The sequence below is a fragment of the Lonchura striata genome, chromosome 16 (genome assembly GCF_046129695.1).
Source record: "Lonchura striata isolate bLonStr1 chromosome 16, bLonStr1.mat, whole genome shotgun sequence".
NCBI classification, from domain to species: domain Eukaryota; kingdom Metazoa; phylum Chordata; class Aves; order Passeriformes; family Estrildidae; genus Lonchura; species Lonchura striata.
The window spans coordinates 3,236,872-3,263,749 of NC_134618.1; the positions used below are offsets into that span (position 1 = coordinate 3,236,872).

Genomic DNA, 26,878 nt, shown 5'->3' on the forward strand with positions numbered 1-26,878 from the left:
GGGCTGGGGGTCCCAGGCAGGCTGGGGGGCCCTGCCAGGCTCCAGCGGCGGGGGGCTTCGAGCGGCCTCTCCTCCCCAGGTTCTGCATCACCCAGGAACTTCCAGCTGGGAGCAGGAGGAGGAAAATGCTCTGGAACCGGCAGGGCTGCTGTCGCTGTGTCCCGGCTGGGCGCGGGGTCTTTGCTGGGGTGTCACCACCCTCCGGTGTGTCCCTGCCAGGGGCTGGGTGCCGTGCTGGAGCGCCTGGAGCATCCCTGGGCACTGCGCTCCCCGCGGCCATCGCGGTGCTGTGCCCGCGGCGAGTCCCAAGGGTGGCACCGGCAGCACCCCGGGGTGGGGGTTGCGCTGGGGCTGCCCCCCCTAACCCAGGGCTGGGCCCCTCCTGCCCCCCCAGCCCGGCCGCCAAGGGTTAACCCCATCCCAGCCGGGATCGGCAGCAGATGGGAGGGGAAGGAGCTGGAAATCCCTTCTGCACACAGAGCAATCCCTTCCCCTCCCGCGGCAGAGCCCCGGCTGGGCTGGAGCACATTCCTGCCACGGCTGGGGACAGGGACACGGCCGTGGAGCCTCTGGAGACACAGCACAGGGACCAGGGCACCTGGCACTTGGTGGTGGTGGCCCTGGTCGTGGCCAGGCTTTGGGGGCGTTCAGAAGTGCCACTGGCCCATGGAACCACAGGATTGTTGTGGCTGGAAAAGTCCTGAGATCATCAAGTCCAAACATCCCTCAGCACTGCCAAGGCCAGCACTGAGCCAGGTCCCCAAGTGCCACATCCATGTCTTTAAACCCCTCCAAGGGTGGGACTCCATCACTGTCCCGGGCAGCTGTGCCAGTGCCTGACCACCCTTTCCATGAAGGAATATTCCCAATATTCAGTGTAAACCTCCCCTGGCACAGTTGGGGTCATTTCCCCTCGTCCTGTCCCTGTTCCCAGGGAGCAGAGCCCGACCCCCCCTGGCTGTCCCCTCCTGTCAGGAGCTGTGCAGAGCCACAAGGTCCCCCTGAGCCTCCTTTTCTCCAGGCTGAGCCCCTTCCCAGCTCCCTCAGCCCCTCCTGGTGATCCTGACCCTCCCCAGCTCTGTTCCCTTCCCTGGACCTGCTCCCTCCGTGTCCCTCCTGCCACGAGTGGCCCAGAGCTGCCCCAGGGCTGGGGGTGTGTCCCCGTGCTCAGCCCCCGAGCTGGGTGGAAGGGTCAGAGCTGGGCTGGGCTGGGACCAGCTCTGGAGCTGTTCTGAAGGATGCAGAGGCCTTCAGAGCTTTAGGACTTTCCTGGAGCAGTTATGAAAAAGTTGGGGAGGTTTTAAGCCCTTTTCAGAGGAGGTGCAGAAGAGCTAGAATGGCGTGGAGCAGCTCTGATTATTTTTTTTTATGAGTTTTTGAGAAGCTTTGGAGCTGTTTTAGGGTTGCCTGTGCTCCTCTGCTGTTGTTCAGAGGGGGTTTAGGGTAATTGCAAACTGTTTGAGTTTAGAGATGTTATTAAAAATTTTAATTCTTTTGAGAGGCACATGAAGAAGGTCCAGAGAGGGGGTTCAGAGGGGTCCAGAGGGGGTCCAGAGGGGTTTCAAGGGCCTTTTGGAGGCTCTTGGGGCACTCGAGGAGTTTCACAGCTGCACAGAGGAGGCTTGGAGAGCTTCAGAGCTGCCAGGAGACCTTTGCTATGATCCGTTTTGAGCTATTTCGAGGAGTTTTAGAAGCGTTTAGAGGGCTTCAAGTGCTACTTTGAGGCAATTTGAGCGTCTTGGTGCCTTTCGGGGCTGGCTGGAGGAGCACGAGAGCTGTTTGAGCAGTTCAAGTGCTTCAGCAATGGCCAGAGCTCCATCCTTCCAGAGCCTGAGCTGCTCCGAGGAGATTTACAGCTCCTTGAAGCAGCCCAGCACCCCAGAAATACCCCCAGAGCTATTTATTTACCCCATTTCTAGAGCAGCTTTGACACGTCGGAGGTTGAGATTTCAGAGGAATTTTTAAAAGGAAGTTTTAGAGTGTTCAGGGAAATCTTTGGTGCACTCCAGAGTTGCTTGGAGGGTGTAGAGCAGTTGGGAATGCTACAGAGGTGATTTACAGATGCTCAGAGATGCTTTGGAGGTGCTCAGAGATGTTGTAGGTCCAGCTACAGGGATGGTTTAGAGCAGCTCAGGGATGTTTCAGGCAGATCAGTGGTGGTTTAGGCAGACCAGGGATGGTTTAGGGCAGCTCCAGGATGTTTCTGAGGTGCTCAGGGATGCTTAGGACAGCTCAGGGAAGGTTCAGAGCAGCTCACAGACAATTTAGAGCACAGCAGGACTGTTCTGGAGGAGCTCTGGGATGTTTTCGGGACGTTTTATGCAGCTCAGGGATATTTTAGAGCATGTCAGGGATGTTTTGGGACAGCCCTGGGATGTTTTGGAGGAGCTCTGGGATGTTTTTGGGCAGCTCTGGGATGTTTTATGCAGCTCAGGGACATTTTGGACCACGTCAGGGATGTTCTGGAGCAGCTCTGGGGACGTTTTGGAGCCTCAGTGCTGCTGTGAGCAGCGTGGAGCAGTCTGAAGGCATCTGGGGGGGTTTTCAGAGCTCTCAGGGTGGGGCAGAGCCATTCCCAGCTCTGCTGCAGCTCCAGGGCCGCCCCGAGCGCTTCAGAGGAAAGTCTGGAGCCATCCGAGCTGGGAGCTGGGAGGGGATTTTGCACGTTCAGGCCCTTTGGGGCGGCTTAAAGGGGTGGAGGAGGCTTAGAGGGGTGGGGAGCAGCTTAGCAGGGAGGTGAGGGCGTTTAAGGGATTTTTTGGAGCAGTTCAGAACAGCCGAGTGCTCCCAGGGGGTTCTCCCGGTGCGGAGGGAAGGGAAAGCTCCGTGTCCCTGCCCCAGCCTGCCCCCCCGGCCCTGGGCAGCAGGAGCAGCTCCAGGGGTCCCACCTGGATCCTCCAGGAAGGGGAAGGGGGAATTCCCCCATTCCCACCCACACAGCTCGGCTGGCTGGGGAGATTTTGGCTCCCTCCGACCTTGATTCCTCCGGATGGAATCAGGGGGGTCCAGCCTCCCTCATCCTCATCCTCATCCTCATCCTCATCCTCGTCCTCATCCTCATCCTCCCAAAATCAGAGCATTCCAACCATGTCCAGCCTCCCTCATCCTCATCATCCTCATCCTCCCAAAATTAGGGCACTCCTTGGTGCAGGAACATTTCCACTCGATCCACCCCACTGGAGATCCAGCACTTGGATATTTGGGATGCTCCAATCCAGCATTCAGACCCTCAGGATGCTCCAATCCACCTCTGTGGAAAAAAAGTCTCCGGGCAGGAATAGTAACAGCTTTTAATCCGACAAGAATTGATACATCAGTTAAGACAATACCGTTGTTGCCTCTTTTTTGGGGGACTTCCTTCACATACTGGTCGGGAAAGAGGAACATTTTCAGGATGTACAGTTTTTGTTTTGTTTTTCTCTCTCCATAGGGACTTTAAAGCATGGTGAATGTGCAAGTCAGTGCTTTTTGTTTGCTTAAAACTCTTTTTTTCCCGGTGCTTATTTACAGTTACAGTACCTCTGTGAGAGCGACAGGAAAAAAACAAACGATTGTTTGAGACCTGGGGATCCAGGATCCCAAGTCGAGAAAGGCAGATCTCCAATATTTATATATTTATACATATATATATATATATATATGCTTTTGTGTATACACAGATACATTTCTCTCTTCTTTTAAAGTATTAAAAAAATGGATCAACCTTCATTCTATAAAAATACCTACTCTACAAGATAGAAAAAATTTCCCTCTCCAAGTATACACTGATTTACACCCAAAGCTTCTCTGGAAATGTACATTACGTGGCTTCTTCCCGCGGCCTCGGGGCAGGGGGGAGGCAGGGCTGGGTGCGGGAGCTGCCCCGGGGTTCGGGGTTCGCCCCGACCCCGCTGCCCCGCGGGGGCTCTGCGGGATCAGCCCCGGAGGTGGCCGCGGCTCGTCGCTGTCCCCTGGGATGGGGCGGTGACAGCAGCCACGTCCCCTGCCCAGGGTCACCCCGAGGGCTGGCAGGGACCCGGGGGGAGCAGCCCCCCCCGGGATTGCTGTGGCTTCTGCTTCCAGGCCGTTCTGGCGTTCCCAAAACCTGACGAGCAGGAAGAGGAACCGCGGGGCTGGAGCCGATCCCTGGGATTCCCGCTGGCTGGCTCCTGCCGGGAGCCCGGCGGAGCAGCGGGGACAGCGGCCACTCCCGGAGCTGTCTGATGTAAACATGGCTTTTGTTCCCCAGGGAGCTGCTGGTGCTCTCCAGCTCCCCTCCCTCGGCACAGAGATTCCAGCCCCGGCCGGTGCCCGGGATGAGGAGCGAGCGCGGCTCCTCCAGCCCCTGGCCAGCCCAGCAGCGGGGGAAGGCAGCGGGGCGGGCTCTCCCTCCAGGACCGCAGCTGGCACCGGCAGAGCCCGGCCAGGCCGCTGTCCCCAGGGCTTCGGGAGCTGCGGAGCCCCCGAGGTGCTGCGTGTCCCAGCCAGGCCGAGGAGAGGCGGCCAGGGCCGGCCCCAGCGCGGGGTGAGGAGCTGCAGCCCTGCCCCGCGGCTCTGTCCCCAGACAGAGGGACAGCTCCCCCCGAGCCCGGCGGGAGGAGGAGGGAGTGGAGCCGGGATGCCGAGACGTGCCGAGCCACAGACACCGAAAATAAATAAGGAGGCAGGTGACCGAGTGAGCTGACGCCCTGTCCCCAGCAGCCCCGGCAGCCACCGAGGGCTCTGCACGCAGCACGGGGCAAGGATGGGCTGAGCCAGCTGGATGAGGCCATTTGCATTAAGTTAATTAAAAAAAAAAAAAAAAACACCCAAAACCCCAAACCAAAACCAAACCCCAGCCCTGTGCGAGTCCGGGAGGCGCTTCCCTGGTTCCCAGCTCTGCCCGGTGGGTGTGTCAGGGACACTTTGGCACGGCGATGCTCGGCCGGGCAGGGCAGCAGGGCAGAGCCAGCGCTGTCGCTTCCATCTCCATCCCGAGCTCCCGCGGCTCGGAGCATCCCTCGGAGGGGCGGTGCCTGTCGGGACAGTCCCCAGCGCCACAGGCACTTCCTGCAGTGTCCCTTTCCTGAGCTCCTTCTCCAGGTTCCCTTTCACGCCTCCACAGCCAGGAGGGCTTCAAAATAACGGAGTCAGACAGCAAAGCCTGGCTGCTGGTTTTCCTTTTCCCTGGTCCGTGGCTCAGTCACTCCCCGACCTGAGGCTTCCTTGTGCCTTCATCAAGTGCAAAGACGTTTGGAGTCCCTCTTCATCATCCTCTCAGAGCACCAAATCCTCCCGGCTGCATTACTTGACTTCCAGGATGGAGGGGTTGGTCTCCATGATGGCCACGATGATCCTGTCGATGTAATCCTGCAGGCGGAAGTTGATCTCCTCTTGCTTCTGGATTGCTTCCATGAGCTGCAGCAGAGGGGACAGGGAGGGAGAGGTCACTGCCTGACACTGCTCAGGGCTTCCCGTGGCTCTGTGCACCCAGGGCTGACTCCCTGCCTCTTCACTCTGGACTGGGATATTCCTGACCTTGTTTAAATGGCCACGGAAAAACTGGTTCTGCTCACTCCTGTTCCCCTTGAGCTCTCAGCCCTGGAGAGAGCAGGGAGCATCGCATCTCCACTGGATCCCCAAAATATCCAGGTGTGTTTCCCCACTTCCCGAGGTGTTAAAGATTTAATTCCAGTGTTTGTGCAGGCTCAGGCACCTCTGGTTGGTGTTCAGAGAGTTGCTGGGATCTCCCAGGGGTTTAAAGACAGCTCCAGACTGACGGACACAGCCTGTGGTGGCTGCTCTGTCCTGGAAGGGGAAGGCTGTCCCAGGGCAGGCAAAGCAGAGCTGCCAGAATCAGCAAATGGGCAGGGAGGAGCTTCCCTGTCCCCAGGAGGGAGGGCTGGCAGGGTAAGTCCTGAGAGCTCTGAAGTGTGGGGATTTCTCTGCTCTTGACAGCTTTCAGGGGAATTTTGGGCACGGGCTGAGCCACAGACAGAGCACATCCACTCCTGCCAGGCCATGCCAGCTGGAGGCACCCAGGAAGGAGCAGTCTGAGCCAGCAGCTCGTCATTGCACGTACCTCATCTCTGGAGACAGAGCTGATCTCTGCTGCCAGGGACTCGGAGAAGGAGGCTGAGAACAGGTTCTTGGCTCCCTGGATGCTCAGGTTGATGATCTGCCCGTTCAGCTCATCGTTCTGCTCCTTCAGGTTCCTGTTATCCTGCTCACACACACAAACCACACGCTGCTGCAGCACCTGGTGCTCAGAGCTGATCCAGCCCAGCAAAGGCACACAGGGACTTTCATCCTAGCACAGCTCACACAGTGCTGGGAACAGCACATGGGCTGCTGCCTCCGTCTCAGCAGAGCCTGGAGAACCTTGGGAAGCATGAGACACACTGGGAAGATCCAGGGGACAGAGCAGAGAGAGAATGGCTCCTGCTGTCCCTGAGGAAGCACCAACCTCCCTCTCCCAGGACAGGAAAACAAGACAGCACTGTGCTCCAGGATCCATTCCATCCCCTGGGAGAGAGCCCCCAGACCCTGCTGGTCCTCCCTTGGCATCAGGGAATCGTTTCCCTGCCAGCCCAGCCTTCCTTACCTGCTTGAGCTGCTTGATCTCCTGCTCCAGCTCCATCTCCCGTGTCCTGCTGTTGTATTCCTGCAGCCCCATGCTGCTGCTCCGGCCCCTGCGCTGCTCCGCCTCCAGCTTGAAGAGCTGCAGGTGCTCCAGCTGCTTCCTGAGGTCCTCGATGAGCTGCAGAGCAAGGCAAGGGGACAGCTGAGTGCCACAGGCCTGGCAGACCCAGCAGCACCCTCTGGATGTGGCTGCTGTGGGAGCAGCCCCACGGATTGCTGCAGCAGGGCTGTTGGCCACAGCTGTGGCTCCCCCGTCCCTGGCAGTGCCCAAGGCCAGGCTGGATGGAGCTTGGAGCAGTCTGGGGCAGTGGGAGCTGTCCTTGCCCATGGCAGGGGTTGGAACAAGATGAACTTTGAGGTCCTTCTCAAACCCATTCCATGACTGAGTTCCTTTCTGGGGGGCATTTGGCTTCCTCTTCCTTCCTTACACATCCAGCAAGCAGGAGATGGAGAGCTACTGAAATACATGAGCACAGCCCTACAAGGACCTTGTTGGAGGGCTGAAGATGCTGGGTTTGGGTCTTCAGCAGCACAGACCCCCCAGCAATGCGGGTCCTTCCCCAGCCAGCTTCCTCCTGCTGCAGGGTTGGGTCCCCACCTCACCCCAGAGCCCTCAGTGACACCACGGTGACAACAAATTCCACTTTGGGCCAGAGTCCTGTCCTGCCACCACCAGCAGCCCTGCTTGGGCCTCCAGGTGGAATCAGCAGGCAGATGATGGGAGCACTGAGGGTGTGATCCAGCCCCCGAGCACTCAGCTCCCACCCCCTCTGCTCTGCCTGCTGGCTCCTTGTGCCTCTGCCACTGCTCCTTCCCTGCAGGAAGGGAAGGGGCCAGGGTGGCACAGCCCCTGCAGGGACAATGTTGGATGAACTCCAGAGCAGCAGAAGTGACTGAGGTGCTGCTGCTGAACCCCTCTCCTCTGCCCAGGCAGCCCTCACTGCTCCAGGCACCCATTTCTGGAGAGGCTGCCAAGGCCACATTCCCACATCTTGGGGACAGGGCTGCGGCCAGCCCAGGCTCCACTCACCTCCTGCGTTGACTCCTTCTCCTTCTGAAACTGGTGCCTCTCCTGACTCAGCTTGTCCCCCATCTTCCTCTTTTTCTCCTGCTCCTCTGTGAGCTGCACAGTGAGGTCCTCAATCTCATCCAGCAGCTTCTGCTTCTCCTGCAAGGACACGAGCAGCCCAGTGAGAGGCCCTGGAGCCCGGCTGGGTGCTGGCTCCCCAAGGAATGCTCCTCTCCTGAGGCACCAGGAGGTTCTGCCTGCTGGGATCTCATCTGCTCAGAGCCTGGGGCTTTGGCAGCACTGAGGGAGGCAGTCAGGGATGGCTCCAGGGTGACTCCACATGAATATCCACTCTTGTGCTGTTTTCTGGGAAGCACGATGCTGGTGTGGGATGGGCTGGGGCCAGCACGGGGCTCCAGGCCAAGGAGAGACATTAAATCATAAGGCTCCTTATGTCTGGATTTCAGAAAAGTCCTGAATCTGAGATCTTTACCTCCCTCTTGGTTTTCACATATGAATGGTTTTAATTGAGGGCTGATCCAAGAAGGAGCAGACCAGCTGAAGCCAGGATGTAAAACACACAGCCCAGCTCTGTTCCCTTCTCCTCCCCAAAGCCTTGGCAGAATGTTTGGGATGCAGGTGAAGGTGCCAACAGCCCCCAGAGCAGCACCTTCTGCCTGTGACCAGCCTTTTCTGCTTCTCACTCCACCCCACCATCAGTGATTCTGGAGGTGCACAAGGAGCTGGGAGGGATCCCAAAAGCCAAAATGGATTTTTAATACTGTGTGACAACATGTTCATCAGTAGGGGAAGAATGAGAAAAAGGGGGTGTTTGGAGTGATGGCATTTGTCTTCCCAAGTCACCGTTAGGCTCCCTGCTCGATAATGGAGCTCTGCCTTCCAGGAGATGCCTGAACACCTGTCTGCCTTGGGAAGCAGTGAATCAACTCCTTGTTTTGCTTTGCTTCTGTGGGCAGCTTTTGCTTTACTTAATAAACTGTCTTTTCCCTCAACCCACAAGTTTTACCATTGTTGCCCTTCCAAACCTCCCCGAGCTCACAGCTTCCAGTCCCATGGGAAAGGTTTTGGCTTTCAGAAGTCCACAAATGCCACAGGACCTCCTGCAGGGCTGGTGATGGACGGCCCGTGGCACGCAGGGCTGAGGGAGCTCCGTGGGGAGCTCCAGAGGCTGGCTCAGTATTGGAACCCTGGCTGCTGAGAATTTCAGCCTTCCTGTGCTGCCAGGCACTGACCCCCAGGAGAACTCTGCATTGACCTGAGGCCGTGGAGAAGCTTCCAAAATGGAATGATGGCACTGGGATTGTGGTTGTGGAGTTTGAATAGAAGTGTGTAATATTACATGGTGGAAAACTTAGAGTTTAAGGTTTTACAATACACTAATATATATAAAGCAAGATGGAGGTTTTAGGGTGGAAGCTGGTCCTTCTTCACCTTCTTCTCCACGGGTTTGGGTGTTTTTGTGTAATTGGATAAAAAAGTCCACATTGCAGGCATGGGTGGTTGGTTATTGGGTTAAAAGTGAAAATAATTTAGGTGTCATTTCTTAATTAGACAGTTTATCCTTAAAAGGCCTTGTAGAGAGAGAGAGAGAGAGACGGGGCTCCATTTTCAGTCTGTTAGAGTGAAGTGCTGTAGAACTCAGGGTTTGTGAGACTGTGACATAGATAAGACCTGATAATCACTTGAGTCCTAACAAGAAATTCCATCTCGTGATTTAACCCTGACCCTGGCAGAAAAGAAGCAAAGACCCCACAGCTCGGGGGTGTCCTGCTCCATGGAGCAGCACCAAAGGCACCACACCAGCAGGAAAGGCAATGCTGGCAACAGAATCCTGATTTTTGGGCACTGGACAGGAGAGCAGTTCACCAGCCAGGCTTCTTCTAGGCAGGGAGGGGCAGTGACTGCAGCTCTTGCTCCTCCTTCATCCCATTCACTGGGGAGAAAGGGAGAATGGCTCTGCATGGATCAAAACCAACTTCCCATGGCTGAAACACACCATGGCAGGGAATTTATCCTCAGAGCCACTGGGGTTTTCCTGCCCCCAGCCTCAGCTGTGCTCACAAGGTCCTGGCAGATGAAGAGCACATCAGGAGGGATGGAGCTGCAGCACTCTCCCGTGGGATTAAACACGGATAAAATGCCTCAGGCCCTTCAGCTGGGAGAGGAGGTTTGATCTCAGGTCAATTTTAACCTAAATTCTGCCCCAAGCTTGGCAGAGACAAAATGCAGCCCCTGTTGCAGGTGTCCCACCTGTAACCCACACTATCCCTAAAGGTGAGGCTCTTTCCCATCCCAAGGAGCCTCGGGATGCCCCAGCCTTGCAGGGCCTTGGATCCTGAGCAGGGTGACAGGGAGAGGGGCTGGGAGGTGACACGGATCTCTGGAAACTCAACTCCCAAATCCCAGGACATGGAGATGGAGCATCCCTGCTCCTCCTCCTCCCCTGCATTGGCCTGGCCACAGGGATGGGGACAGGGATGGGGACAAGCTTCCACAAGAGGGCACGAGTCCCCTCCTGAGCAGGCACTGCCACAGAGAGATTTATCAGGGGTTTATTCCCAGCTTCCACGCTGAACAGTGGGAAACTACAAGGATAACTGTGTGGGATAGTGCTGTCCAAAGACTGGAAAATGGAAACAACTGGTGTGTAACATTAAATGGATCTCATGTTCATGAAAATTCATCCCAAAGCCAGAATTTCATCCCAAAACCAGGCACCCTCTGGCCTCACCTCCTCAAGCCTCTCGATATTGGCTCTCAGGCAGGGGACACAGGACCTCAGCTCGCTGTTCTCATCATCCAGCTGCTGCAGCCTGCAAAGGGACGGGTGTGAGACTCATCCCAGCATCCAAAGAGGGGGAGAAAACATCCCCAGGAATACTAAACCAAGGGGAAGCCAGCAGGGATTCATCTGTTCAAGGCAAAGGCTGAGATATTTCTGCTGCCAGGGGAAAGAGAGGGGCATCCACACAATGCTGATATCCATCAGCTCCAGGGCTGCTCCTTTTTCAGTCCCTGCACAAGCCTCAGCAGCAGAGACATCAGAACAGGGGGTCAGAGAGGCCTTTGGGTTTGCATTCCCAGGTAAAACCTCACTGTCTTCACCTTCCATGCACTGCAAGGGATGAACAACAGCAAAACATTCTGGGAAACCTGGAAAACCCCTGTCAAATCACTGACACCTCTCCCACCCCACTTCTTCCTTTGGAATCCACCAGGCAGCATGAAGCACCCACCCTGGCTGGGACACTCTGCCTCTTTGGAGGATTCTTCTTTTCCAGATATTTGCCTGTTTCCATCAAAGTGGAAAACATCTGGGCATCAAAAGTACTCCAAGGAGTTAGTTATGGGAAGAAGCATTAACAAATCCCCTCTTCATCCCCACGCTGCAGGGCAGGCACATGGATAAAGGGTGGGAGCTAAACTCAAAATGCATCAGAGCAACTCAAACAAAGAATCTAAGATTAGGTCTGTGGGCCAAAGATGGAAATAACCAAAACTCAGGGTCTGTGGTGACTTTAGTCCCACCTCAAACCCATTAAACTCCCTGCCTGCCTCCCTGTGTCCCCCCAAGACTGCCTGGGCACAGATTCTGGGGTGGCTCCAGGAGAGCCGCCCCCTCCAGCCCCACCTGGCCTGCAGGTTCTCGATCTCAATGCTCTTCTCTCTCTCCATTTTGCTGAGCAGCTCCCTCTGCTTCTTGATCTCCTCCAGCAGGGTCTGGTCAGCCCTCAGCTCCTGCTCCTTCAGCTGCTCCTCGAGGGCGTTTGCTCTGCAGGGAGGACAAAGAGGGGATTAAACTGTCCTTAGGAGCAGGCTGCCATCCCACGGGAGGGACCAGACTCTCTTCCCAGCCCCTTTCCCACCCCTCAGGTGAGCTGGGAGAAGCAGATGGTAAAACAGAACAAGCTTCCAGGGAAAATACACCAATCACCACCTCAAAGAGCTTCACTGCATCCCAGCAGATGCAGCAGGAGAAGCAGCACCTTTTCCATCACAAGTTTCCCAAGTCAGATGCCTTAAGAAACACAAGCATGTTATTCAATTTCCAGCCTGGGAAAGAACTTAATTTTTAATTATTTTTAAATGTATTCTATGCATTAGAATTATTTCCAAGAGCAGCCACACACATACACATCTCTTAATGGGAATCTCAGAATCACTGAGGCTGGAAAAGACCTTTAAGAGCATCTAATCCAAACATGAATCCCAGGGCTGTGGTTCCACCTGCAGTAGCCATGGCAGAGAAATCCTCCTTCAGCTGTTTCTAGGAAGTGGTCTCATTGCTCAGAGAAAAGGCAACAGCCTCAATCCTTCTTCTTTTCACTCTCTGTGATCCCAACAAAAACCAAGGGATCTGCAGGTCACCCTTCCCTGTGTCCCAGCAGAACTGCAGATCACAGAATCCCAGAAGGGTTTGGGCTGGGAGGAATCTTCAAGCTCATCCAGCCCCACCCGTGCCATGGCAGGGACACCTCCCACTGTCCCAGGCTGTTCCAAGCCCCGTCCAGCCTGGCCTTGGGCACTGCCAGGGGTCCAGGGGCAGCCACAGCTGCTCTGGGCACCCTGTGCCAGGGCTGCCCACCCTCCCAGGGAACAATTCCTAATTCCCAATATCCCATCCAGCCCTGCCCTCTGGCAGTGGGAGCCATTCCCTGTGTCCTGTCCCTCCATCCCTTGTTCCCAGTCCCTCTCCAGCTCTCCTGGAGCCCCTTTAGGTCCTGGCAGGGCTCTGAGCTCTCCCTGGAGCTTCTCCTCTCCAGGGGAGCACCCCCAGCTCTCCCAGCCTGGCTCCTATCCCAGGTTGCTCCAAGCCCTGTCCAACGTGGCCATGAGCACTTCCAGGGATGGGGCTGGGAGCTGGAATTTCTGCAGTGGCTTTGCCCAGGGAAGGCTTTTCCCACTCCTCCCCAGCACCGAGCTCACCCAGAGCCAGCTGACACTTCCGGGCCAAGCTGCTGAAGTGAAAACATTTCCCTCACTCCCACATTTATCAGGGCTTAGGGAAACCTTTGTTTGAGTGGCTCAGTTCCCTGACACAACTGTTACTTAACAGAATTACAGCCCTATAGATAAACTGTGCTGGGTTTATCTGCCCAGGGTAAAGCTATGCTGGGAGAGAGGAGCCTGGCAGATTAGCACACACAGGGATTACACCATGTGGGATCCAAAGGGCTGCACCCTGGCCAGGATCCAGCAGGAGGCAAACCCTGGAGCTCCAGAGACCGTTTGGAAAGGGCATGTGGGGCAGGAAAAGATAGTAAATATAAATATAAATATAAATATAAATATAAATATAAATATAAATATAAATATAAATATAAATATAAATATAAATATAAATATAAATATATTTTAAAAATCCAAGACCCAGCATTCCAGAGACCTTTTGAGAGGGATGCATGGAGCAGGGAAGCACATAAAAAAATCCCAAACCAAAAGATGAACAACAACAATAACAACAAAAACCCATCCTGAGTTGGAGGGAGCCACAAGGATCATGGATTCCAACTGCCAGCCCTGCACAGACACCTCAATAATCCCAACCTGTGCATCCCTGAGATCATTGTCCAAGCACTCCTGGAGCTCTGGCAGCCTCGGGGCTGTGCCCATTCCCTGGGGAGCCTGGGCAGTGCCCAGCACCCTCTGGGGGAAGAACCTTTCCTGATCTCCAACCTGACCCTCCCTGACACAGCTCCAGCAATTAAAAGCCATATGTAAAAATCACCAAAAGCTACTCCTGGAGCTCCAGAGAACTTCAGCCCATAAAATATAAAATCTCCACGTCACTGAGTCCTGTTCTCAGCTGGGATGGAGTCAATATCCGTGCTAAGGGCTGTGGTTTGGATCAGGGAAGGGAGCTGAAGCACGAGGAGGGGGAAAGGCCCCAGGTGAGGCTCTCACCTGTGCACCAGCTGCAGGTTCTCCTGGCGGAGGCGGCTGTGCTGCTCCCCGTTGGCAGCCGTGTCCTTCTCCAGCTCCGTCACCCGCTTCTCCAGGAACACCACCTGCAGCAGGGACACAGATCAGCCTCTGGGCAGCCCCAAACCCACAGCAGCCCCCACAGCATCCCTAAACAAGCAGGGTTCCCACTGGAATTGGGTTGTCATGCTTTGTTTAAAGCATCCCTTTAAAACATCTTTTTCTAGCCCGTTTCCCAGGTTTTGATGGCTCCCATGTACCAGTCTGGAGTCAAACACTTCACTCTTTCCTTTCTTCAATCCCTTCCTGATGACATCCTAAAAGGAGTCTAGAGGGACAGATCCTGGTGGATCTCCAGAGCTCCACGTAACTCCCCACTGCCTGGAACAGGATGGAAACCCTGAATTTACAGATGGAGGGGTCAATGCCAGCTGGTGGGGAAGGACCAGAGATGAGGATTTTCTCCCTGTACCTGTACAGGGTTTATTCCAGCTGTATTTGCATTTAATTTATTCAAATTCCATATAAAACAATCCTGCGGGAGAAGAAATGAGGAGCATGTCTGGAAAAGCCAAACCATGGCTCTGGGAGAAGGGCAGGAGACATGGGAGTAGTAAAGAGGCTGTGAAGACACACAAAGCCTTTTCCAGCAGTGCCCTTTCCATCAAAGGTTTCCCAAGTCAAATGCCTTAAGGAACACAACTATTTTATTCAACTTCCAGCCTTGGAAAAATGTTAATTTTTATTTATTTTTTAAAGGTCTTCCCTGCATTATAATTATTTCCAAGTGTAGCCACACATACACATTTCTCTTTCACGCACAGCTCCTCAGGACATTCCTATTCCAGAGATAAAAAGCCACTTCCAAGGACTTTCAGGACTTCAGTAAATATCTACACAATCTCAGCTTCTTTCCTGTAGCTTCTTCCCCCTGTTTTTTAGCTAGAGATACTCAAAGAAAATCTCTGTGCTCCCATTTTATCCTACAACTCTTTTCTTGTAATACCCCACAAAAAGTCATCAGCACCAGCACAAAATCAACTCTACCCTGACAGCACGAGCAGAGTGTGCCAAGAAGAGGAAGCTCCTGTTTCACATTGGGTGGGTTGCCTCCGAAAAGCAGAACCTGAGAACATCTTCTTGTGTGAAGGAGAAGTGAAAATGCTGCCTGTGAACAGCCCATTCCTCCTCCCAGCACTCTGGGGGAATCCACTGCCTCTGGAGAAGATCCAGTGTCACCTCCTGGTCCCACACAGCTCCTGGAGCGCTCCTCTCCTCCTCCATCCCCTCCATGGGGAGGGCTCCATGAGGAGCTTCAGCCTGATCCTGCCTGGGAGCACTGGAGCACTGCAAGGCACTGAATCCTGCAGGGTAACACAGACCTCACCCTCTTAACCCTTTCCTCTCAACACCCCAGAAAAGCTCAGCGGCAGCAGCGCAGAAGCAGCGGGACCTGCTGGCCCAGGCCAGGGCAGAAGGGAAGGAGGCCTCACCTTGTCCGTGATGTCCTCCTCGCTGCACTCCAGGTTGTCCCGGTAGGACTCCTCCATCACCCCCACGGCCAGCGAGCTGGTCTGGTGCAGCTGCCTGAAACAGAGACAAACCACCCCCACCCACAGCAGCACCGGCATCAGCCCCAGCACCGGCACCACGGTGACACCAGGTGACACCAGGTGACACCAGGTGACAGGGATCTGGCAGCCCTGCTCCTGGCAGTGCTGCGTGGCCCCTCACGCCCGAGCTCCCCCGGGAAACCCAGCGCTCCAACGTGGACACGCTCCCGGGACTTCACGCCGGATCACTGCTCTTTGGAATGGCACGAGATAAGGGCTCCCTCTTCCCACTCTCTTTCTGCAGCCCAGTGCCAAGGCTGTGGATTATCCAGCAAAGGCCAGAGTACTCCCAGTGCTGATAAGGCTGGGAAGAGGTGAGGGTGGAAGGGGAGGGAGAGGGGCAAACCCCCCTGAGGCTGCTGTGACCCCCCCAGCCCAGTTAATCATTAACGAGGCCTGGTGACAGTGGTGTCCCCAGCTTTGTGACAAGCTAAAGGACACCCTGGAGAGGGGCTGCACCCTCAGCACGGCTGTGGATCTGCCCTGGAGAGGGGGTGTGCTCCAGCCCTGGAACCCCAGGCAGGAGGAGAACACTCTGCTCTCTGCTTTGAGCAGAGGACAGATGACAAAACCACAGAGGTCTCTTTAAACCTCAGTTTTTCCCAGGAATTTGTACCATTGGCTCTTGAATTCCACCCACTACAGTTTGTTCATGCCAGGACTCACTAAGCACAACTGGCATTTACCAAGAGACCACAGCCTGATTTTGCACCTTCACCTTCAGTTTATATTTAGATTTTAAAGTCTCAGGCACATTTGTCATTTAAATCTTGCCAAGCACAACAGGGCTTAAGCAGCCTAGATTTCTTGGCATGAGCAGAAGTCGGATAAGAAAAGTGAGGAAAGAGCCCTTACCAAAATAAAATCAATTTTCTAAAAGCAAATGTTTTGGGATTATTCACTAATTACAGTATCTGCAACAAAGGATTTGCTTTGGGCTGAGCTTAAGGATCTGGCTCAGCAAAACACTGTTATCTCCCTCCTTATCACAAACCAAACCTGACTGCTCTTGAATTAACTAATATTTATGCAAGCCCACACATCCCTGCCTCAGAAGAGCAAAGGGCCAGGAGGGCTCAATCCCCCATAAAACAGGGTATCTCTATTCCCAAAAGTTTAACTCAAATCCTGCCAAAATTATCTGTGCCAGGCACGGGACAAAAACGAGTCCTAAAACAGGAAACCTGGGGACAGGCTGCTCCCCTCAGCCCTCCTTCCTGCCAGTGTTTTTAACAAAGCTCGAGAAAGTAAGATGAGTGGAAGTAGGAAATGTAATATCAAGGATCTGCTTCCTTTCCAGGGGGGGACCCGTGCCAGGGGAGATTGCTGAGTGCAGGAAAAATGGAGAAGGGAAAGGTGTGAGAGCACAGCGGGAGGAAGAGGTGCAGGGAAGCTGCTTGGGTCAGCACAGGGAGCAGAGTGAGTGTCAGGAACAGGAACATTCCCAAACTGAGCTGCCTGTTCCTCCACAGTGTCCCTGTCCTGCTGGGAATCCAGCAAGGAAAAATCCAACAAGTGCAGAGGGGAATCTCCCTCCTGAGCGTGGCAGAGGCAGAACAGCGAGGTAAGAGTCAATTTATCCTTAAAATCATGATGGCACAGGAACAGGAGGGGTGGGGGAGCTGGGAAAGGTGAGCACCAGGTGACACTGAGAGGGGAGGGAAGGACCCTCTGCTCCAGAGATCCACAGCAAACTGTCTGGATATATCCAATATATCCAATATCCCTGTGCAGTCACGGGTCACAATAGCCACACGGAAAAGGTGACTGACATCACACGAGGTGGTCATGCAGGACAGAAGCAGCACAGCATTAAACCTGGGCTTAAACCAGGGCTAAACCAGGGTTAAACCATTAAACTAGAGTGACCTGCAGCCCAGTCAGTGCCCCAGAGCCCCTGACCCCTGAGCAGGGCGAGCTGACCCCACAAAGCCAAGTGTTGAGGGTGACATGGAGTTAAGTAAAACAGGACCAAGAGCTGTCTGAGGCAGCTGGAAATTTTGGGGTGCTGGAGAATCCCTCCAGGTGGGGGTACTGACTGGTCTGGTCCTGCAGAATTCTACAAACATGGTGATACTGGGAGGGATCCCAGATTGGGGCATATCCCAGATGGATATGTCCTTCTAGAGACTCCTTCCCTCCTCCATGAGCCCCCTGCTATGGCACTGGCAGGACAGACCGTGAGGAAAAGCCCCCCCATTTTTTCCTGGAAGAAATCAGGTTGCCAGCAGCCTTCAGCTGTGTGCATGAGTGAGAAACCCCCATTCCAGAAAAAAAGATACCAGAATTAAACCCGCTTTTCCCCAGCACTATGGAATATGTGCAGAATTACAACTCCCCAAGCTTATTTTGAGTTTTCCTTCCGTGGAGCCGGCAGCTCGCACGGATCAAGCGAACAACAACAGGAGTATGAGCTTACCTTGCCACCTTCTTGCTGGAAAGTCTTTTATTGGGGCTGCAAAATGAAGAAAAAACAGGAAAGAGTTAGAAAAGCTGACAGTGGAGAGCCAGGCAAACAGGAAACTGCATGGACTCCGGGGCACATCCTCTGCTCTGGCAGGGAGCCCTTGGCATGCACCCCCAAACCCCTGGAAAGGGCAGGAGAGGGGCCACTCCCGTGCTGAACAACAAGGAATAACAAAGCACATGGAATAATGCTGGAGAAGAGCTCGCTGCCCCCTGCCAGGCTCTGCTCTCCCGCTGATCCCTGCCTGAAAACCGATCCCCAAGGAAAGAGCTAAGAATAGCAGGGAGGCTGGGGGGGCTCCAGCCCGGTGCTGATGGCAGACTGAGCCACTGTCCTGCACCCCAGGGCACCCCAGGGCTCCCCTGCCACCCCCAGAGCTCCCCTGGACTGGGGACCAACGGCACATCCATCCTTCTGCCATGATCCCACTGGATCATGATCCCAAACGATCCAGCCATGATCCCACTGGACCAATCCATCCCTCTGCCCTTCCACAGCCACCATCCCACTCCTGGGCTCTGGATCACCGGGGAAGTGCTGCCTGCTCCTGGCTCAGAGGCTTCAGGAGCTGCTGGTGGTGTCCCCGTCTGGATTTTGAGCAGGGCACTGTTGCAGTAGCTGTGGAGGGGGATGAGCTCTCTCTCCTTCTCACACTCCTTGCATCCATGTCTGAGCCAGCTGCCACCATACCACAGCGGTCAGGGATCGGTGTCACCACAGGACCAGCAGCCAAGGGCTGTGTCACCGTGTCCCACCTGCAGGGGACAGGCTGCAGGTTCTCCCTGCTGAAAAAAATCAGCCTTTTCCAGAATCAGCTCCTTGCTGAGATGCTCCTTCCAGTCTTCTAGTCCTGACTTAGCGCTGGGGAAGTGGACAGGGCTCGGATCTCACTCCTCATCTTCCACCCATGCTGGTGTCACAAGATGTCACCGAGCCACACCAAATCCTCACTCAGCAAGGGCAGCAGGAACAGCACCAATCCAAGAAGCAGCAACTGCATTCCCTGGTGCTTAGCTCAGTTTTAGGAAAAAATAACAAATAAAATCATCTGGAAGTCCACTCCTGCCTGGAGCTGCAACATGAGTTCTTCGAAGGAGGGATTAAAAATAGCTTAGGACAATTTGCTTTGTAAAGCAACCCCCAAACCTGACTGGGGGATGTTGTCAGGGTGACCAGCCCTCGGGTCAAAGAGCATCCTCAAATCCCAGATTTCCAGGGAGCACAAGAGCTGCTGCTGGCTGGGCTTCAAGGCTGCTCGGCGCCCAAGGGGAGGAGGTCAGGCCCTGGTGTTTGCCAGGAATTGTAAGGAATGGCCCCAGCACTGGGGGGAAAATATTTTCCTCTGGAAAAAGCTCCTGGGGAAGTGACGGCACCTGCAGTGTCCAAAAGCTGAGACACCAGCAAGGGCACTGGAACAAAACAGAGGCACAAACCACTTCATTCCAAGCTCCTGGAGGAGTCTTCCCTGCTTTTCCATGCTGTGGGCTCAGGAAGCAGCACCCCAATGCTGGGAGCAAGCTCCCCAGTTTATTCCAAGGATAAAAACACTGTTTATGTGCCCGCAGTTTTAACGAGTGAGGCTGTTCTGGGGTGCTCTGGGCTTCATCCCAGCTGCCAGAATCCCCTGGAGGAGGTGTCTTCAGGCTTGTCCCAGATTTTGGTCCAGTTCCTGCTGCTCCAGGACTTGTCCCCTGCTCTGAGGGCCTCATGTCTGTGGTGATACAGGGAGGAGCAGCAGGTCCTGCATGTCCCACACGCTGCTGCACAGGACACCTCCCATCCACAGCACAGAAAGAGGGGGCACTGCCCCTTCCAGAAAGGCTCTTGGAACATATTCCCAGTACATTTGTACTTGGGAAACCCTGAACACAGATGGAGGAATTGTACCTACTCACAGGGCAAATCAAAGCCTATGGAATTCCCACCATGAGCACGGGACAGGGAAGCTCCACAGGAAATCTCACCCATCACAGGAGGCTCTGAGGTGTTAGTTCAGCTTTGCAAGTAGATGTCGTGGAGAAAACCTGAAATGGAGTGGGGCTTCCAGGGAAAACCAGTGTTCTCCTTAATACCTGCATAACCTGAGACCCATCACTGACCCTCAAGGCCTCCAACAGCAAAGACAACTATTTAGCCAAGAAAAATAAAGGGAGATTTTTTTTTTCATTAAAAAGAATGGAATTCAAGCTCCTATTTGTTTTCCAGTTCTCTTCCCATAGACCAGGAGAGCTCCCAGATCACACTGTCCCTGCAAAGGACAGACAGAGACCAATAATATGACAAAAAGCATATCTGAATAGCCACAATAGCCAAGAGAAGAAAGATTTATCACCAATGCCACCATCCTTCTACCCAGAGGGCTGCAACCAGTTCTGAATGAACAAATCAACAGGCAGAAATCCATCTCCACTCTTCAGAAAACACATCCAGCTGCTGCCTGGGAGACCTCCAAAATGCCATTCAAAACCTCCTAATGCTCCTGGTGTCTGTCACGTCTCCCCAGCCCATGGTGACACCGGGGTGGGCAGGCTGTGGAAGAAGCTGGGTGAGACAAGATTTTACTGCCCCCAGTTCCTGTGGAGCAGGCTGATGCCTTCACGTTGTTCCTGCAGCAGAAGGATGGGCTGTCCCTGCCCTTCCAGGCTGCCCATCCACACCACTCCCAGTCTCTCCTTGGTGACAGAAATACTGTACAGCTCGTGGCTCCCATGGAACCCACCATGCAGAGGCATGCAAAGGGCAGGGATTGCTCTCCTTGTCTGCCAGCCCCCTGCCTGCACTAAAGGCACCTCCTGCTCACCCTCCACGAGCTCCCCACCACCTCGAGCACCTGCAGAGGCTCCCGTGGCCGGGTGAAACTCATCCCCTCCCCAGCAGCGCGGAGCGAGGGAAAAGCTGTGCCAGACAAGGAGAGCCTTCCCGGCCAGAACAGCCCTCCCAGGCTGGGATGGCCACGCACACGAGCCCCATTACCTATTCATTTCAAGATCATTCAGGCGAGCAGAAAGATCCTCGAGGCGGTTGATTTGTTTGTGGCACTGGCTACAGTAAAACTCAAAAGCTTCATCTGCGAGAATGCTGTGCAGTTTGACAGCGAGCGGATTGGTGCTAGAGAGATCACAAGGGTCATGTCAGCAGCACAGAACGCACAGGCAGCAGCTGCAGCCGTGGCTTCCACAAGCTCAGGGTACCTCAAGGTAGGGGGAACTTTTGGTGGGAGGTAGGAAATTTGAATTAAAAACTCAGGGCTGGTTGGGTTGCCTCCCACTATGGTTTTCAAAGTCAAATTAAAGCCCAATGTGAGGTTGCTTATAATAATATCTAGATAATTCCTAATTTAGAATAGTTTATAACAATATGTAGCTAATTGATAATTTGTAATTGCTCAATAGAATTTATATGGTTGATAATTAGGAACACTTCCGTCACTCTCCTCCCAGAGACTCCCAGCAGCTGAGCTTGGCCCACATTTCCAAACCCCTGAGCCAATTTCAATCCCCAAGAGCCCAGGGCAGGTGAGGTAAGTGCTTCTCACAAACCTGCACCATTGCAAAGTTTATTTTCCAACATGATTTTCCAGGCAATCGGTCTCAGGAGGCTCCTGGTTTGTCTCAGTAAGTGAAGAATGAACTTGCACACTGCAGGACTGGGTGCTGTCAGCCAGGGCTGAATCTAAGGGGGGGTTTAGGCTGGATTTTAGGAAAAGGTTCTTCCCTCAGAGGGTGCTGGGCACTGCCCAGGCTCCCCAGGGAATGGGCACAGCCCTGAGGCTGCCAGAGCTCCAGGAGGGTTTGGACAGCACTGCCAGGGATGCCCAGGGTGGGATTGCTGGGGTGTCTGTGCAGGGCCAGGAGCTGGGCTGGATGATCCTGGTGGGTCTATTCCCACTCAGGATATTGTGGGATTCATAATCCTTTGGTCAGAGGCCCATTTTCCAGTGGGATGCTTTAAAAGTAGAGCAGCTGTGCTGCTGCAGACCCACCTTAGTAAAGCACAGAGTCAGATTTTCACTGCAAACAGATTTTAAGCAAAGTTTAAATGGACAGGTGCAGTTTAAGCCCTCTCTCCTCCAAAGCACAGCCCAGAAGGGCCAAGCAGCAGTGCTGTGTTCCTGTAGGAAATGCCATTTGGGAAGGGCCATGGGGGTCTGTAGGACTTTCACAGCTTGGGAAGCTGGGAGACACTTCCTCATGATTTGGGCAGGACAGAAGGGATTCTCAACAGCAAATCGTTTGTGTTCATTTGGGGCCAGACTCCACAAATCCTTCCTGTAAGAAAATGTGCTTCTGGAAGCCACGGATGTGAATCAAAGAAAAGTTAAATAGTGAAAAACCCAAGCAGATTGATAAGAGAGACAGGTAAAGGTGTGAGCAAACACCAGCAAGATAAACCTAACAGGCATCAGGAAGGGGCAGTGAATCCTGGGACACACAAACACACCAGAAACTCCTGGCCCAGGCATCCCAGGGGTGCCCTGGCTCAGCCCCCAGCCCAGGAGTCTGTGCTGTCTGTACAGTATTTCCCAGCCCCCTCAGACAGGCTGGACACCAGCAAATGCCAAATTATCATCTCTTCCCATTCCTGGAAAAAAAAAAAAATTGAATTGAAAACCATTCCCCCTACGCCTCAGGGCAGATCTGGCCCCAGGCAGGTCTGACCTTCTCCCAGCAGCAGACAGGTCGGTGGCTCAGGGCTTGTGCAGGGAAGAGGTGACAGCAGCCGTGTGGCACCTGGGGGAAGGGATGTCCCTTTTTCTGGGTGCTCTTGGGTGCATTCCCTTTCCAGGTGGTGCAGCCTGGGCCAGGTGGGAACCCAAATTTAACCAGCACTAATCAAAATGAGAAGTGTGGAGGAGGAGCCCCGGGCGAGGCTGGCAGCTCCTGGGGTGTGTGCAGATCCTGCTGGCCTCCGGCTGCCCTGGCTCCCTGCCCGTGCAGTGGGTGAGAGCACAGCCCTGGGCTGTCCCCACCCACCCCAGGATCCTGATGGGTCCCCTCCAGCTCAGCAGATCCTGTGGTTCTACAACACAGAGCCTCCATGGGCCTCCCTCCATCTCCTGGAGCAACATTTGTCTTCCACAGGTCCTGGGTGCTTCCTGGAGGCTGGGATGGGGGCAAGGGGCTTTTCCCTTTATTTCCCACTGAGAGCTGCAAAGAGGCTTTTCCTACTGGATGGGTATGCAAGGGAAGACTCAAGAAAAGAGATCACAAACAAGAAAACAAGCACTGGGCAGGGAAGCACTGCACCCCACAGTGTTCCCTGAAGGCTCTTGGGGTTTGTGCTAATCTTCTGGAGTTGTGGCAGGAGAATTTCTAGAAATTATTCCCATTTAGAGACCCCTGTAGCATAGAAAGGGTCTGTGGTGATGTGGCCCTTTAGAAATGCTGCTGTTCTTTGTATACAAAATACAGCCAAAATACAACCAAAAAACCCATTCAGCCTGAACCAGGGACAGCCTGTGTCCCCTTGGGTGTGCTTAAACACACTGGGGCTGCTCAGGCATGGAATAATTTGGGTGGGAAAGGACATTAGAGCTCATCCCACCCCACCCCCTGCCATGGCAGGGATAGCTCCCATTATCCCAGGTTGCTCCAAGCCCCATCCAGCCTGGCCTTGGGCACTGCCAGGGATCCAGGGGCAGCCACAGCTGCTCTGGGCACCCTGTGCCAGGGCCTGCCCACCCTGCCAGGGAACAATTCTTTCCCAATATCCCATCTAACCCTGCTCTCTGGCAGTGGGAAGCCATTCCCTGTGTCTTGTCCCTTCCTATCCGAAGTCAGAAGAGCTGCACAGACTCAGGGAATGTTTAGGGAAGGGCTTCACAAACCCAGCAATAATCCAAGGGGAGGTTAGACCTGAGAGGCATGAGGAAATCCTTCTCTAACAGCCCCACATTCCTGACTCTGGAGGTTTTGCAGGGTTTACCTCCAGCCTCCCTCCCCAGCAAGCCCCAGCAGAGTCTCCAGCAGAAACCACCACAACCTGTGTGGCCACGTGCCCAGCGAGCCCCTCCCAGCAGAGGGAAGATGGGGTAAGGTGTGGATCTGATCCAGAGGCAGAGCAGAGCAGAGCTGGTGCCCTGGCAGAGCACGACTGGAACACTGGGAGCGTGGGCAAACTGGGAGCTCTGGCCTGATGTTAAAGAAAAAGTTCAAGTGATTGAAAAGCTCCTTTAGGTGGGTATTTTCTTGCCAGGAGCCTTCTGGATGAGGCTGGTAGTTCATCCTCAAGGGAAAACGAACACCAAGGCTGGGTTTTAATCAGAGTTCTTCCTGTGCCACAGCACCAGCACAGCCAGCCCTACATTCCTGCACAGAGCAAGCCAAGGACAAGCAGGGATCAGAGACTGTGCAGGGTATCCCAGTGCTGGAGCACTGGTTTCCTGAAGGAAAAGCTTAGGAATTCTTTACAGCAACTCTCCTATTTGCCACTAACACCTCTAACACTGCTGCTGCACCAGCCAAAAAGAAATGAGCCCTGACCTGCTCTTCCCTGCCAGCCCTGTGCAACCAGAATTGTCCAAACTCCATGAAGGGGTTTGGGAAGCAGGGAGAAAACGGGAAGACAGGAAAAAAAAGAAGTTTTCAGATGTTTACACGGCTGCAGAAAGGCACAAATGTGTCGTTCCAAAGAGAAAGAAGTATATTTTTGTCTTCAGCAGTGAGTGGCAGGGAACATTTCTGCCCTGTGCAGAGATGTGCTTTCAATGGAGGAACACATTCCCAGTGTTACCCAAAATCCCAGACACTTTGTGGGTTGCAGCACTGGATGATATTCCAGCTTTTACTAATTTTATTTAGAAAGAAAGTACTGATGGGGTGTGTAGCACCATACCAGCTCCTCAGCCCACCCTGCTCAGGCTGGAAAATTGACTTTTCCTGGTTTCAGACCCTAAAGCAAGGAGGAAATGCTACAGCCTGCTTCCTGCTCTAGATATCCCCAGAGAAGGAATGCTGCTGCAGCTTGTGCAAATCCAACCAAACATTGCATCAAAGACCAAAATAATAAAAAAGAAAAAAAAAACATTAGAGGCACCCTGCAGGATCAGGGGTAAAGCTGCAGGTGGTTTTGTCTCCTGGAAGGTTCAGTGAGGAGCCACATCTCTAACAGGAGTGGGAATGTGACACTGGAAATGCAGACAGCTCTTCCACCTCCTGCTGGGTGTCATAGGATGGGCACTGACCAGGGAAAGGAAACACTGAGGGGGGAATTCCTCTTCCACTTCCAAGCCCATTATCCCGTTGGATCCAGACTCTGCCAGGCCCCCTGGCTGGCAAATCCCGAGGAAACCCCTGTCCCACGGAGCAGAGTGAAGGCATTACCTGGGAGAGAGGAAGGAGGAGCTGCCAAAGCTGCTCTCCCCATTACACAAAGGCTCTGGGAACAGGTCGGCCTCGTTGCCCTCCCCGTAATCCTCGAAGTGCTCCTCCCCGCTGATGACGGTGACGATGGAGTGGCTGAGCTCGGAGCCCAGGGCCAGCTCGTGGGGATGGGACCTGTGGCAACAGACAGGCAGATGTTAGAGGAGGGGGCACAGCAGCCTTCCACTGCATCCAGGACAGCCTCTTTGCAGAGTGTTGGCTTTGTGTGGACAGCACTTGGTACAAGAGTGGTGGATTCTGTGAAAAGCTGCTGGAAGCTTCCCCACCACATCCAGCAGAGCCCATCCCTGGAAGCTTCCCCCACATCCAGCAGAGCCCATCCCTGGAAGCTTCCCCACCACATCCAGCAGAGTCCATCCCTGGAAGCTTCCCCCACACCCATCCCTGGTGGCTCCAAGGTGGACCCGCTGCTGGCTGAGGTTGGGCCCACCAGGAATGGTGGTGGCACCTCTGGGATGACAGATTTGAGGGGGAAAACACAAAAAAGGGATGGAGCAGTGAACTGAGTGCAGAGAAGAGTGGGGTGAGAACACTGGAGAGGAACAGCTCTGCAGGGCAGGGAAGGAGAGGGGCACCAGAGCTGAGATTGCCCTGAGATTCCTGGGGGGAAGCCCATGGGGAGGCAGCTGTGTCCCAGCAGCCCATGGAGCCCAGGCCTGGAGCAGGGGGTGCCTGAGAGGGGCTCTGGGCCGTGGGAAGCTGTGCTGGGACAGGGTCCTGGCAGGGATCCATAGAGCAGGGTCCTGGTCGGATCTGTGACCCTGTGGGGGACCCAGGCTGTGCCTGAAGGAGTGACCCCATAGCAGAGTGACACGCGGGGCAGCAGGTCCTGGAGAACCCATGGGATGCACTCAGGTTGGAGAGGTTCATGGAAAGCTGGATCCTGTGCAAGGGACCCCACACTGGGGCAGAGGGAGGACTCTGACTCCTCTTCCTGATCAGTGGCTGGAACAATGTGTGATGAACTGACCACAACCCCCAGTCCCATCTCCCTGAGCCACTGCGGGGAAGGAGGGGGAACTGGGAAGGAGAGATGATGGGGGGGAGGGGTTAAATGTTTTTTTAAGGTATGATTTTACTTCTCATTATCCTGCTCTGATTTTGTCAGTAATAAATTAAATTTATATCCCCAATTTGAGTCTGTTTTGCCCTTGATGGTATTTGATGAGTGATTTCTCCCTGTCCTTATCAACTGATGAACCCTTTGTTATATTTTCTTTTTCTGTCCATCTTTGGAGGGCAGGGATGGAGCAGCTTTGGTGGGTTCCTGTGTCCAGCCAGGGTCAACCCACCCCACCAAGTGAGTGATGTGTCCCATTCTGGCAGAGCAGGACAGGACAGAAAAAACCCAGGCACCAGTGGGAAGTTTATGGTGACTTTTTCCCCAGTAAACCAAGTTTTTTTCACTGGCAGCTGCAACACAGGATTTGGGGACACTCAGACTTGCTGGACAGTGCCCAGGGTTGGTGACAAGCCCTTGCTTGACTAAAATGCCATTTTCTGTGATTGGCATGGCAGAGAAAGAGCTGGGCATGTCCCAGCCCCATCCGAAATGCTGTGAGTTCCACAGCAGCCTGTGCCAGGCTCACACTTGCTTGTTGCTGCCTAATCCTCTCAAGGCTTTAACCCCATAACTCCTGGGATTGATGTTGGGGAGGGGAGGGTTCAGGCAGCTGGGACAGACCCCCAGCAAGACAAAGGAGCCCCTTCCCTGCTCCATCTGGGAAAACACTGTGTGACAATCCTGGAGTGGGGAATGCTGCTCCATGTGTTTTTAACACCAGAGCCACAAGGCTGCAGCATGTTAAGCCTCGGAGCAAATCCTGAACACACCCAGCACAGCTCCTGGGATGTCCCTTGCTCC

At 54.2% G+C, this 26,878-nt stretch overlaps 1 protein-coding gene across 5 annotated transcripts in view; it reads right to left on the reverse strand.

The window, feature by feature from the left end:
* Window positions 1-3,271: 3,271 nt before the first annotated feature.
* RAB11FIP3 (RAB11 family interacting protein 3) overlaps window positions 3,272-26,878 on the reverse strand; it is an 80,796-nt gene continuing 57,189 nt past the window's right edge. For 4 of the 5 annotated variants that reach the window (XM_031506123.2, XM_021529690.2, XM_021529688.2 and 1 more), the window contains 11 exons: window positions 24,955-25,128; window positions 20,606-20,740; window positions 17,585-17,620; window positions 15,046-15,139; window positions 13,535-13,638; window positions 11,262-11,402; window positions 10,362-10,443; window positions 7,631-7,768; window positions 6,563-6,718; window positions 6,041-6,181; window positions 3,272-5,376 (listed from right to left, as the gene is read on the reverse strand). In XM_031506123.2, coding sequence (XP_031361983.2) covers window positions 5,263-5,376; window positions 6,041-6,181; window positions 6,563-6,718; window positions 7,631-7,768; window positions 10,362-10,443; window positions 11,262-11,402; window positions 13,535-13,638; window positions 15,046-15,139; window positions 17,585-17,620; window positions 20,606-20,740; window positions 24,955-25,128 — 1,315 coding nt within the window. In that variant the 3' untranslated portion in view covers window positions 3,272-5,262. The remainder of the gene's footprint in view (window positions 5,377-6,040; window positions 6,182-6,562; window positions 6,719-7,630; window positions 7,769-10,361; window positions 10,444-11,261; window positions 11,403-13,534; window positions 13,639-15,045; window positions 15,140-17,584; window positions 17,621-20,605; window positions 20,741-24,954; window positions 25,129-26,878) is intronic. The other variant, XM_031506124.2, reaches the window with a different exon arrangement.